Raw genomic sequence first — 13,013 nt, 5'->3', positions numbered from 1 at the left:
GGAAAAAGTGTGACAAACTTTTGATTTGCCATTCTGCATTACCTCGGGCTTGACAGTGTATGGATCAGAGGATTTGTCAGAAGGTCTGTTTGTTAAGAGGCCCGGCCCTTGGCTAAGCGTTGCACACATCACTAGGCTGTCACTCAGTGTGGTTCTATCAGGGTTGATGGGTGGAAGAGGAATTCATGTCTGTGACATGTTGTTTTTACTCCATTGAATTAACATGTACTGGAACACACAGCTCTCAGCCTGAAGGCAGACAATGATCATCCTTATGAGATAATGATGTGATTGAAGTACTACTCCTGTACTCCAGGCATCAAGCAAAGCAAAACAGGCACATTTACTCTATGAAGGTTACTTGCCCATTTTCAGTTGTGAGAACATAATTTACCTCAAACAGGGTGTACTGTCAAATTTCAGTTATTTAGGAACAGTAAACCACTGGCCAGTCTTGAGAAGTGGGTGTCTGTCCAACAAGCCGGTTGTCCCTCCATAAAGAAGGTAATTGCTGTTAAAGGGTCGCCAGGTCAGGTTGTCTCCAGTACTGTAATCACTGGAGAAGGTTCTCTGGAACAGGACAGGCCTGGTTGCAGTGCGTCTCTGTGTGATCCAGTCAAACCTGTGGCTCCGGGGACCTGTGTAGTAAGACTGATTAACCAAGCACTGGGAGGTTGGTGGTGCTGTTGGCTGAGTGTTGTGGTGTCTCTGCTGGGAGGTTGGTGGTGCTGTTGGCTGAGTGTTGGGGTGTCTCTGCTGGGAGGTTGTTGGCTGAGTGTTGGGTTGTCTCTGCTGGGAGGTTGTTGGCTGAGTGTTGGGGTGTCTCTGCCGGGAGGTTGTTGGTGCTGATGGCTGAGTGTTGGGGTGTCTCTGCTGGGAGGTTGGTGGTGCTATTGGTTGAGTGTTGGGGTACCTCTGCTGGGAGGTTGGTGGTGCTGTTGGCTGAGTGTTGGGGTGTCTCTGCTGGGAGGCTGGTGGTGCTGTTGGCTGAGTGTTGTGGTGTCTTTGCTGGGTGGTTGTAGTTAGCTGAACCGTTGGGTTTTGGCTAGAGTATCTGAGCTGGGCTGTGGTAGTTGGTTGAACAGTAGATTGAGTGTTGAATCTGGGCACAACTGTGGTGGTTGGTTGATCCATAGCCTGGTTGTTGAAGTATCTGTTCTGGGTCGTGGTACCAGCACTGGGGCAAGGAAGGTTTGTCAGTGGGGTTGAGGTGGCTGCTGCTTGATGGGTGATAAGCGGCCTGGTAAGGTTGAGCTCAGTTGCCACGGTGAGGAAGGCTGGCACAGGCTTGGAGCTGGCGTAGAGCTTCCTGAACTCCAGGTCGAATGGCTTGACCGCGCTGCCCTTGAAGAGCACAGCCAGGCTTCTGTGGACCTGCCAGGACAGCCAGGTGAAACTGAGGAACAGAGCACAGTGAACAGATATTATTACTACTACAAACATTTCTGAAAATTCAAACAACCATCATAACATTGATCTACCTATTCAGAATGACAACCATCATAACGTTGATCTACCTATTCAGAATGACATCAACCATCATAACGTTGATCTCCCTATTCAGAATGACGTCAACCACTGTGATTGTGACATTGATGTGACTATTAGCTAATTCTACAACAGAAATGTACCTGTATGATCCAGCCAGCACTAAAGTGCAGTCAATGATCATGAACTTCTCTTTGATCTGTCCGGTGAGTTTCCTTCCAGACTTTGCACAATACGTCTCTCCTTGTATACTACGGACCGACATGTTCTGCAGACAGAATACGGCGGCATTTCATGTAGCAGTGAGTGAATGACAAACACAGAAAGCTATCATCAAATTGCTAGTTTACAGTACAGTTAAAAAGATGAAGAAATGACTGAAAGGTGTACCTTTAAAAAAATATATATATATTTAACTAGGCAAGTCAGTTAAGAACAAATTCTTATTTACAATGATGGTCTAGGAACAGTGGGTTAGCTGCCTTGTTCAGGGGCAGAACAACAGATTTTTACCTTGTCAGCTCGGGAATTCTATCTAGCAACTTTTCGGTTTCTGGCCCAAAGCTCTAACCACTAGGCTACCTGCCTCCTCTAACCACTAGGTTACCTGCCTCCTCTAACCACTAGGTTACCTGCCTCCTCTAACCACTAGGCTACCTGCCTCCTCTAACCACTAGGTTACCTGCCTCCTCTAACCACTAGGTTACCTGCCACTCTAACCACTAGGCTACCTGCCTCCTCTAACCACTAGGTTACCTTCCTCCTCTAACCACTAGGTTACCTGCCACTCTAACCACTAGGTTACCTGCCTCCTCTAACCACTAGGTTACCTGCCTCCTCTAACCACTAGGTTACCTGCCTCCTCTAACCACTAGGTTACCTGCCGCTCTAACCACTAGGTTACCTGCCGCTCTAACCACTAGGTTACCTGCCGCTCTAACCACTAGGCTACCTGCCTCTCTAACCACTAGGCTACCTGCCTCCTCTAACCACTAGGTTACCTGCCACTCTTACCACTAGGCTACCTGCCTCTCTAACCACTAGGCTACCTGCCTCCTCTAACCACTAGGTTACCTGCCACTCTAACCACTAGGCTACCTGCCTCCTCTAACCACTAGGTTACCCGCCACTCTAACCACTAGGTTACCCGCCACTCTAACCACTAGGTTACCTGCCACTCTAACCACTAGGCTACCTGCCTCTCTAACCACTAGGCTACCTGCCTCCTCTAACCACTAGGCTACCTGCCACTCTAACCACTAGGTTACCTGCCTTCTCTAACCACTAGGCTACCTGCCTCTCTAACCACTAGGCTACCTGCCACTCTAACCACTAGGCTACCTGCCTCTCTAACCACTAGGCTACCTGCCACTCTAACCACTAGGTTACCTGCCACTCTAACCACTAGGCTACCTGCCACTCTAACCACTAGGCTACCTGCCTCTCTAACCACTAGGCTACCTGCCTCTCTAACCACTAGGCTACCTGCCTCCTCTAACCACTAGGCTACCTGCCACTCTAACCACTAGGTTACCTGCCACTCTAACCACTAGGCTACCTGCCTCTCTAACCACTAGGTTACCTGCCTCTCTAACCACTAGGCTACCTGCCTCCTCTAACCACTAGGTTACCTGCCTCTCTAACCACTAGGCTACCTGCCTCCTCTAACCACTAGGTTACCTGCCTCTCTAACCACTAGGCTACCTGCCTCCTCTAACCACTAGGCTACCTGCCTCTCTAACCACTAGGCTACCTTCCACTCTAACCACTAGGCTACCTGCCTCCTCTAACCACTAGGCTACCTGCCTCTCTAACCACTAGGCTACCTGCCTCCTCTAACCACTAGGTTACATGCCTCCTCTAACCACTAGGTTACCTGCCTCTCTAACCACTAGGCTACCTGCCTCTCTAACCACTAGGCTACCTGCCTCCTCTAACCACTAGGTTACATGCCTCCTCTAACCACTAGGCTACCTGCCTCTCTAACCACTAGGCTACCTGCCACTCTAACCACTAGGTTACCTGCCACTCTAACCACTAGGCTACCTGCCACTCTAACCACTAGGCTACCTGCCTCTCTAACCACTAGGCTACCTGCCTCTCTAACCACTAGGCTACCTGCCTCCTCTAACCACTAGGCTACCTGCCACTCTAACCACTAGGTTACCTGCCACTCTAACCACTAGGCTACCTGCCTCTCTAACCACTAGGTTACCTGCCTCTCTAACCACTAGGCTACCTGCCTCCTCTAACCACTAGGTTACCTGCCTCCTCTAACCACTAGGTTACCTGCCTCCTCTAACCACTAGGCTACCTGCCTCCTCTAACCACTAGGTTACCTGCCTCCTCTAACCACTAGGTTACCTGCCACTCTAACCACTAGGCTACCTGCCTCCTCTAACCACTAGGTTACCTTCCTCCTCTAACCACTAGGTTACCTGCCACTCTAACCACTAGGTTACCTGCCTCCTCTAACCACTAGGTTACCTGCCTCCTCTAACCACTAGGTTACCTGCCTCCTCTAACCACTAGGTTACCTGCCGCTCTAACCACTAGGTTACCTGCCGCTCTAACCACTAGGTTACCTGCCGCTCTAACCACTAGGCTACCTGCCTCTCTAACCACTAGGCTACCTGCCTCCTCTAACCACTAGGTTACCTGCCACTCTTACCACTAGGCTACCTGCCTCTCTAACCACTAGGCTACCTGCCTCCTCTAACCACTAGGTTACCTGCCACTCTAACCACTAGGCTACCTGCCTCCTCTAACCACTAGGTTACCCGCCACTCTAACCACTAGGTTACCCGCCACTCTAACCACTAGGTTACCTGCCACTCTAACCACTAGGCTACCTGCCTCTCTAACCACTAGGCTACCTGCCTCCTCTAACCACTAGGCTACCTGCCACTCTAACCACTAGGTTACCTGCCTTCTCTAACCACTAGGCTACCTGCCTCTCTAACCACTAGGCTACCTGCCACTCTAACCACTAGGCTACCTGCCTCTCTAACCACTAGGCTACCTGCCACTCTAACCACTAGGTTACCTGCCACTCTAACCACTAGGCTACCTGCCACTCTAACCACTAGGCTACCTGCCTCTCTAACCACTAGGCTACCTGCCTCTCTAACCACTAGGCTACCTGCCTCCTCTAACCACTAGGCTACCTGCCACTCTAACCACTAGGTTACCTGCCACTCTAACCACTAGGCTACCTGCCTCTCTAACCACTAGGTTACCTGCCTCTCTAACCACTAGGCTACCTGCCTCCTCTAACCACTAGGTTACCTGCCTCTCTAACCACTAGGCTACCTGCCTCCTCTAACCACTAGGTTACCTGCCTCTCTAACCACTAGGCTACCTGCCTCCTCTAACCACTAGGTTACCTGCCTCTCTAACCACTAGGCTACCTGCCTCCTCTAACCACTAGGCTACCTGCCTCTCTAACCACTAGGCTACCTTCCACTCTAACCACTAGGCTACCTGCCTCCTCTAACCACTAGGCTACCTGCCTCTCTAACCACTAGGCTACCTGCCTCCTCTAACCACTAGGTTACATGCCTCCTCTAACCACTAGGTTACCTGCCTCTCTAACCACTAGGCTACCTGCCTCTCTAACCACTAGGCTACCTGCCTCCTCTAACCACTAGGTTACATGCCTCCTCTAACCACTAGGCTACCTGCCTCTCTAACCACTAGGCTACCTGCCACTCTAACCACTAGGTTACCTGCCACTCTAACCACTAGGCTACCTGCCACTCTAACCACTAGGCTACCTGCCTCTCTAACCACTAGGCTACCTGCCTCTCTAACCACTAGGCTACCTGCCTCCTCTAACCACTAGGCTACCTGCCACTCTAACCACTAGGTTACCTGCCACTCTAACCACTAGGCTACCTGCCTCTCTAACCACTAGGTTACCTGCCTCTCTAACCACTAGGCTACCTGCCTCCTCTAACCACTAGGTTACCTGCCTCTCTAACCACTAGGCTACCTGCCTCCTCTAACCACTAGGTTACCTGCCTCTCTAACCACTAGGCTACCTGCCTCCTCTAACCACTAGGTTACCTGCCTCTCTAACCACTAGGCTACCTGCCTCCTCTAACCACTAGGCTACCTGCCTCTCTAACCACTAGGCTACCTTCCACTCTAACCACTAGGCTACCTGCCTCCTCTAACCACTAGGCTACCTGCCTCTCTAACCACTAGGCTACCTGCCTCCTCTAACCACTAGGTTACATGCCTCCTCTAACCACTAGGTTACCTGCCTCTCTAACCACTAGGCTACCTGCCTCTCTAACCACTAGGCTACCTGCCTCCTCTAACCACTAGGTTACATGCCTCCTCTAACCACTAGGTTACCTGCCTCTCTAACCACTAGGTTACCTGCCGCTCTAACCACTAGGTTACCTGCCTCCTCTAACCACTAGGTTACCTGCCTCTCTAACCACTAGGTTACCTGCCGCTCTAACCACTAGGTTACCTGCCTCCTCTAACCACTAGGTTACCTGCCTCTCTAACCACTAGGCTACCTGCCTCCTCTAACCACTAGGTTACCTGCCTCCTCTAACCACTAGGTTACCTGCCACTCTAACCACTAGGTTACATGCCTCCTCTAACCACTAGGCTACCTGCCTCCTCTAACCACTAGGCTACCTGCCTCTCTAACCACTAGGTTACCTGCCTCTCTAACCACTAGGCTATCTGCCACTCTAACCACTAGGCTACCTGCCTCCTCTAACCACTAGGTTACCTGCCACTCTAACCACTAGGCTACCTGCCTCTCTAACCACTAGGTTACCTGCCTCTCTAACCACTAGGCTACCTGCCTCCTCTAACCACTAGGTTACCTGCCTCCTCTAACCACTAGGCTACCTGCCTCCTCTAACCACTAGGCTACCTGCCTCCTCTAACCACTAGGTTACCTGCCTCCTCTAACCACTAGGCTACCTGCCTCCTCTAACCACTAGGCTACCTGCCTCCTCTAACCACTAGGTTACCTGCCTCCTCTAACCACTAGGCTACCTGCCTCTCTAACCACTAGGCTACCCGCCTCTCTAACCACTAGGTTACCCGCCTCTCTAACCACTAGGTTACCCGCCTCTCTAACCACTAGGTTACCCGCCTCTCTAACCACTAGGTTACCTGCCACTCTAACCACTAGGTTACCTGCCCCTCTAACCACTAGGCTACCTGCCTCCTCTAACCACTAGGCTACCTGCCTCCTCTAACCACTAGGTTACCTGCCACTCTAACCACTAGGTTACCTGCCTCTCTAACCACTAGGCTACCTGCCTCCTCTAACCACTAGGCTACCTGCCTCCTCTAACCACTAGGTTACCTGCCTCCTCTAACCACTAGGCTACCTGCCTCCTCTAACCACTAGGTTACCTGCCTCCTCTAACCACTAGGTTACCTGCCACTCTAACCACTAGGTTACCCGCCACTCTAACCACTAGGTTACCTGCCACTCTAACCACTAGGCTACCTGCCTCTCTAACCACTAGGCTACCTGCCTCCTCTAACCACTAGGCTACCTGCCACTCTAACCACTAGGTTACCTGCCTTCTCTAACCACTAGGCTACCTGCCTCTCTAACCACTAGGCTACCTGCCTCCTCTAACCACTAGGCTACCTGCCACTCTAACCACTAGGTTACCTGCCACTCTAACCACTAGGCTACCTGCCTCTCTAACCACTAGGTTACCTGCCTCTCTAACCACTAGGCTACCTGCCTCCTCTAACCACTAGGTTACCTGCCTCTCTAACCACTAGGCTACCTGCCTCCTCTAACCACTAGGCTACCTGCCACTCTAACCACTAGGTTACCTGCCTCTCTAACCACTAGGCTACCTGCCTCCTCTAACCACTAGGTTACCTGCCTCTCTAACCACTAGGCTACCTGCCTCCTCTAACCACTAGGCTACCTGCCTCTCTAACCACTAGGCTACCTTCCACTCTAACCACTAGGCTACCTGCCTCCTCTAACCACTAGGCTACCTGCCTCTCTAACCATTAGGCTACCTGCCTCCTCTAACCACTAGGTTACATGCCTCCTCTAACCACTAGGTTACCTGCCTCTCTAACCACTAGGCTACCTGCCTCTCTAACCACTAGGCTACCTGCCTCCTCTAACCACTAGGTTACATGCCTCCTCTAACCACTAGGTTACCTGCCTCTCTAACCACTAGGTTACCTGCCGCTCTAACCACTAGGTTACCTGCCTCCTCTAACCACTAGGTTACCTGCCTCTCTAACCACTAGGTTACCTGCCGCTCTAACCACTAGGTTACCTGCCTCCTCTAACCACTAGGTTACCTGCCTCTCTAACCACTAGGCTACCTGCCTCCTCTAACCACTAGGTTACCTGCCTCCTCTAACCACTAGGTTACCTGCCACTCTAACCACTAGGTTACATGCCTCCTCTAACCACTAGGCTACCTGCCTCCTCTAACCACTAGGCTACCTGCCTCCTCTAACCACTAGGCTACCTGCCTCCTCTAACCACTAGGTTACCTGCCACTCTAACCACTAGGCTACCTGCCTCCTCTAACCACTAGGCTACCTGCCTCCTCTAACCACTAGGTTACCTGCCTTCTCTAACCACTAGGCTACCTGCCTCCTCTAACCACTAGGTTACCTGCCGCCCCACCTTTTGCAATCATTAGTGTCATCTAAATATCATGATGAGACTCACAGTGAGGTGATTACTGTTGATCTGTAGCGTCTCACACATCTTGACAAAGACCTGCAGGTTGATATGGTCCAGGAGCAGATAGACAGACACATTCCTCTTCCTGGTTGCCTCCAGGATGTCACAGAACATCTCCACATCACTGAATGTGTCCATTACAATGGCCAGAACCTGCAGACATATCACATGTTTGCTGTGATTCGTATCTTCCACATTATTAGTTGTCATTATAAACTGGGTGGTTTGAGCCCTTGAATGCTGATTGGCTGACAGCCGTGGTATATCAGACCGTATACCACGGGTATGACAATATTTATTTTTACTGCTCTAAATACGTTGGTAACGAGTTCATAATAGCAATAAAGCACCTCGGGGTTTGATATATGGCCAATATACCACAGCTACGGGCTGTATCCAGGCACTCCGCGTTGCGTCGTGCATAAGAACAGCCTTTAGCTGTGGTATAGTGGCTATGTACCACACCTCCTTGGGCCTTATTGCTTAATTATAGACAATACTGAATCTGCTTGATCAAACTCTCAAAACATCATTATCCAACTTTCAGGGCATTCAGACATCAGCAGCTTTCTAAAAGTCTGCAAAAATATAATGCAGGTATAATCATGAGAGTAGATTGACATCTCCAAATCGTTACCAGTGAAAGTTGTATCGCGTACCATTGTGGCCTTGCTGATGAACTCCCTGAGCAGGTCTTTCATGCTGGCTGCTCTATCAGACTGGAAGTAGACCTCTACACTGGGTTCACCCTGCAGGCGGTAGCTCCAGTCCTCTGCCGGCCAGCCATGGTCCAAGCCAGGGGGCTCGCTCTCCAACACAGATGGACAATAGGTGTTTGTCTGGGAAGAGGTGGTGGAGCCCTCTGCCTGGTCGTCGTTCTCCGTCCCACACAGACTGCTGGTGCTCAGGTCTGTAGTGTTCTCCAGGATATAACCTTTACAGAAACATAAGTGATAATACATTGGCTTTATATCTAGTGCTTTTTACACAATGCTTTTCAGGGAGGAAGCCCTTTACAGTTGTGCAAGAAATACAGTACTAGAACAGACAGATGGGTTTAAAGTAGATAAGAGGAGGCAGGGACAGACTGGTGGTTTAAGGTAGATAAGAAGAGGCAGGGACAGACTGGTGGTTTAAGGTAGATAAGAGGAGGCAGGGACAGACTGGTGGTTTAAGGTAGATAAGAAGAGGCAGGGACAGACTGATGGTTTAAGGTAGATAAGAGGAGGCAGGGACAGACTGAGGGTTTAAGGTAGATAAGAAGAGGCAGGGACAGACTGAGGGTTTAAGGTAGATAAGAAGAGTCAGGGACAGACTGGTGGTTTAAGGTAGATAAGAGGAGGCAGGGACAGACTGATGGTTTAAAGTAGATAAGAGGAGGCAGGGACAGACTGAGGGTTTAAGGTAGATAAGAAGAGGCAGGGACAGACTGATGGTTTAAAGTAGATAAGAGGAGGCAGGGACAGACTGAGGGTTTAAGGTAGATAAGAAGAGGCAGGGACAGACTGAGGGTTTAAGGTAGATAAGAAGAGGCAGGGACAGACTGGTGGTTTAAGGTAGATAAGAAGAGTCAGGGACAGACAGAGGGTTTAAGGTAGATAAGAAGAGGCAGGGACAGACTGAGGGTTTAAGGTAGATAAGAGGAGGCAGGGACAGACTGGTGGTTTAAGGTAGATAAGAAGAGTCAGGGACAGACAGAGGGTTTAAGGTAGATAAGAGGAACAGAGTATAAAAAAATACCAACTTTTCTCCTCCTTGGACAGGAAGTCCACTTCGCCCTCTCCGGCCAGTACTTCCTGGTACATGTCCAATCCCTGGTTCAGCAAGGCGTCCATGGCCAATCTGGTGCTCTCGTTGTGGCTGAGGTCAACGTCGCCCGACACCAGGGACACAGATGGGTTTTTCATCTCCTGTACACGCCGCCTCACCTTCCCCACCGGCTTGGACTTCAGGTACCACTGAACAGACAGGCCGTTGCTCTGCAGGTTCATAGTGAAGCTGTACAAGGCTCTCTGATCAACACGTATTACCTGTCGTTACCTACTGCTGCTACTGAGTGAAAAACCCTCGCGGAGACACAGACGGATGGAGTAGCAGCCGTGAGGTTTCTGAGACCTGCCCCCCTCAATCAATTGTACAGTTGGCTACACCCATAGAAGTAGAATTACATTGACTTGAATGGGGATGCCCGGTCTAATATTGTTATTTCTATGAGGACATTCCACCTGTGGGTTGCAGTGTGCTGGGGGGGACAGGTGAGCTGTTGTGGGAGTGAGAGCGTGACAGAGACCTGCTGTTTAAAGCACTCCCTCCCTTAGTGGGAGAGAGAAGTCTAGTTGAGTGACAGAGGTGAACATGACTGTCTGATCAGCTCAGTGGAGGCTGATAACACCTGACTGCATTCTTCACAGACTTGTCCCTGCAATGTGAGTCTATCACTCTTTCTCTCACTGTGTCGAAAGCGTTCCACAGGGATGCTGGCCCATGTTGACTCCAATGCTTCCCACAGTTGTGTCAAGTTGGCTGGGTGTTGAAACCGTTGAGCGTGAAAAAACCCAGCAGCGTTGCAGTTCTTGACATACTCAAACTGGAGGCGCTTGACACCTACTGCCATACCCCGTTCAAAGGCACCTCAATCTTTTGTCTTGCCCATTCACCCTCTGAATGTTACACAGACACAATCCATGTCTCAAGGCTCAAAAATCCTTCTTTAACTTGTCTCCTCCCCTTCACCTACACTGATTGAAGCCAATTGATCGTTAGTTGCCCTGTGTGTGTATCCTAGTGATCGTTACTCGCCCTGTGTGTGTCCTAGTGATCGTTACTCGCCCCGTGTGTGTCCTAGTGATCGTTACTCGCCCTGTGTGTGTCCTAGTGATCGTTACTCGCCCCGTGTGTGTCCTAGTGATCGTTACTCGCCCTGTGTGTGTCCTAGTGATCGTTACTCGCCCCGTGTGTGTCCTAGTGATCGTTACTCGCCCTGTGTGTGTCCAAGTGATCGTTACTCGCCCCGTGTGTGTCCTAGTGATCGTTACTCGCCCCGTGTGTGTCCTAGTGATCGTTACTCGCCCTGTGTGTGTCCTAGTGATCGTTACTCGCCCCGTGTGTGTCCTAGTGATCGTTACTCGCCCTGTGTGTGTCCAAGTGATCGTTACTCGCCCCGTGTGTGTCCAAGTGATCGTTACTCGCCCCGTGTGTGTCCTAGTGATCGTTACTCGCCCCGTGTGTGTCCTAGTGATCGTTACTCGCCCTGTGTGTGTCCTAGTGATCGTTACTCGCCCCGTGTGTGTCCTAGTGATCGTTACTCGCCCTGTGTGTGTCCTAGTGATCGTTACTCGCCCCGTGTGTGTCCTAGTGATCGTTACTCGCCCTGTGTGTGTCCAAGTGATCGTTACTCGCCCCGTGTGTGTCCAAGTGATCGTTACTCGCCCCGTGTGTGTCCTAGTGATCGTTACTCGCCCCGTGTGTGTATCCTAGTGATCGTTACTCGCCCCGTGTGTGTCCTAGTGATCGTTACTCGCCCTGTGTGTGTATCCTAGTGATCGTTACTCGCCCCGTGTGTGTCCTAGTGATCGTTACTCGCCCTGTGTGTATATTATAACTCATATTATTACCTGTTTTCTTTCTTTCTACATTGTTGTGAAGTCAGTCAGCATTTCACTGTTAGTCTACACCTGTTGTTTACCAAGCATTTCACTGTTAGTCTACACCTGTTGTTTACCAAGCATTTCACTGTTAGTCTACACCTGTTGTTCACAAAGCATTTCACTGTTAGTCTACACCTGTTGTTTACAAAGCATTTCACTGTTAGTCTACATCTGTTGTTTACCAAGCATTTCACTGTTAGTCTACACCTGTTGTTTACCAAGCATTTCACTGTTAGTCTACACCTGTTGTTTACCAAGCATTTCACTGTTAGTCTACACCTGTTGTTTACCAAGCATTTCACTGTTAGTCTACACCTGTTGTTTACCAAGCATTTCACTGTTAGTCTACACCTGTTGTTTACCAAGCATTTCACTGTTAGTCTACACCTGTTGTTTACCAAGCATTTCACTGTTAGTCTACACCTGTTGTTTACCAAGCTTTTCACTGTTAGTCTACACCTGTTGTTTTTCAAAGCATTTCACTCTTAGTCTACACCTGTTGTTTACAAAGCATTTCACTGTTAGTCTACACCTGTTGTTTACCAAGCATTTCACTGTTAGTCTACACCTGTTGTTTACCAAGCATTTCACTGTTAGTCTACACCTGTTGTTTACAAAGCATTTCACTGTTAGTCTACACCTGTTGTTTACCAAGCATTTCACTGTTAGTCTACACCTGTTGTTTACCAAGCATTTCACTGTTAGTCTACACCTGTTGTTTACCAAGCATTTCACTGTTAGTCTACACCTGTTGTTTACCAAGCATTTCACTGTTAGTCTACACCTGTTGTTTACAAAGCATTTCACTGTTAGTCTACACCTGTTGTTTACCAAGCATTTCACTGTTAGTCTACACCTGTTGTTTACCAAGCATTTCACTGTTAGTCTACACCTGTTGTTTACAAAGCATTTCACTGTTAGTCTACACCTGTTGTTTACAAAGCATTTCACTGTTAGTCTACACCTGTTGTTTACAAAGCATTTCACTGTTAGTCTACACCTGTTGTTTACCAAGCATTTCACTGTTAGTCTACACCTGTTGTTTACCAAGCATTTCACTGTTAGTCTACACCTGTTGTTTACCAAGCATTTCACTGTTAGTCTACACCTGTTGTTTACCAAGCATTTCACTGTTAGTCTACACCTGTTGTTTACCAAGCATTTCA

General features: G+C 49.5%; 1 protein-coding gene across 1 annotated transcript; it reads right to left on the bottom strand.

Moving 5' to 3' along the window:
* Positions 1 to 423: 423 nt before the first annotated feature.
* On the bottom strand, positions 424 to 10,258 carry LOC149984322 (uncharacterized). Its single transcript, XM_090230533.1, has 5 exons — positions 9,945 to 10,258; positions 8,860 to 9,134; positions 8,186 to 8,353; positions 1,632 to 1,756; positions 424 to 1,396 (listed from the first exon to the last, which is right to left on the bottom strand). The coding sequence occupies exons 1-5, from the start codon at positions 10,189 to 10,191 to the stop codon at positions 424 to 426; spliced, it is 1,788 nt and encodes a 595-aa protein (XP_090086659.1). The 5' UTR covers positions 10,192 to 10,258.
* Positions 10,259 to 13,013: the final 2,755 nt, after the last annotated feature.

This window comes from Oncorhynchus mykiss, chromosome 3, assembly GCF_057628025.1.
Source record: "Oncorhynchus mykiss isolate SJ-2025 chromosome 3, ASM5762802v1, whole genome shotgun sequence".
Lineage (NCBI taxonomy): Eukaryota > Metazoa > Chordata > Actinopteri > Salmoniformes > Salmonidae > Oncorhynchus > Oncorhynchus mykiss.
This window is presented reverse-complemented; position numbering and strand designations above follow the sequence as displayed.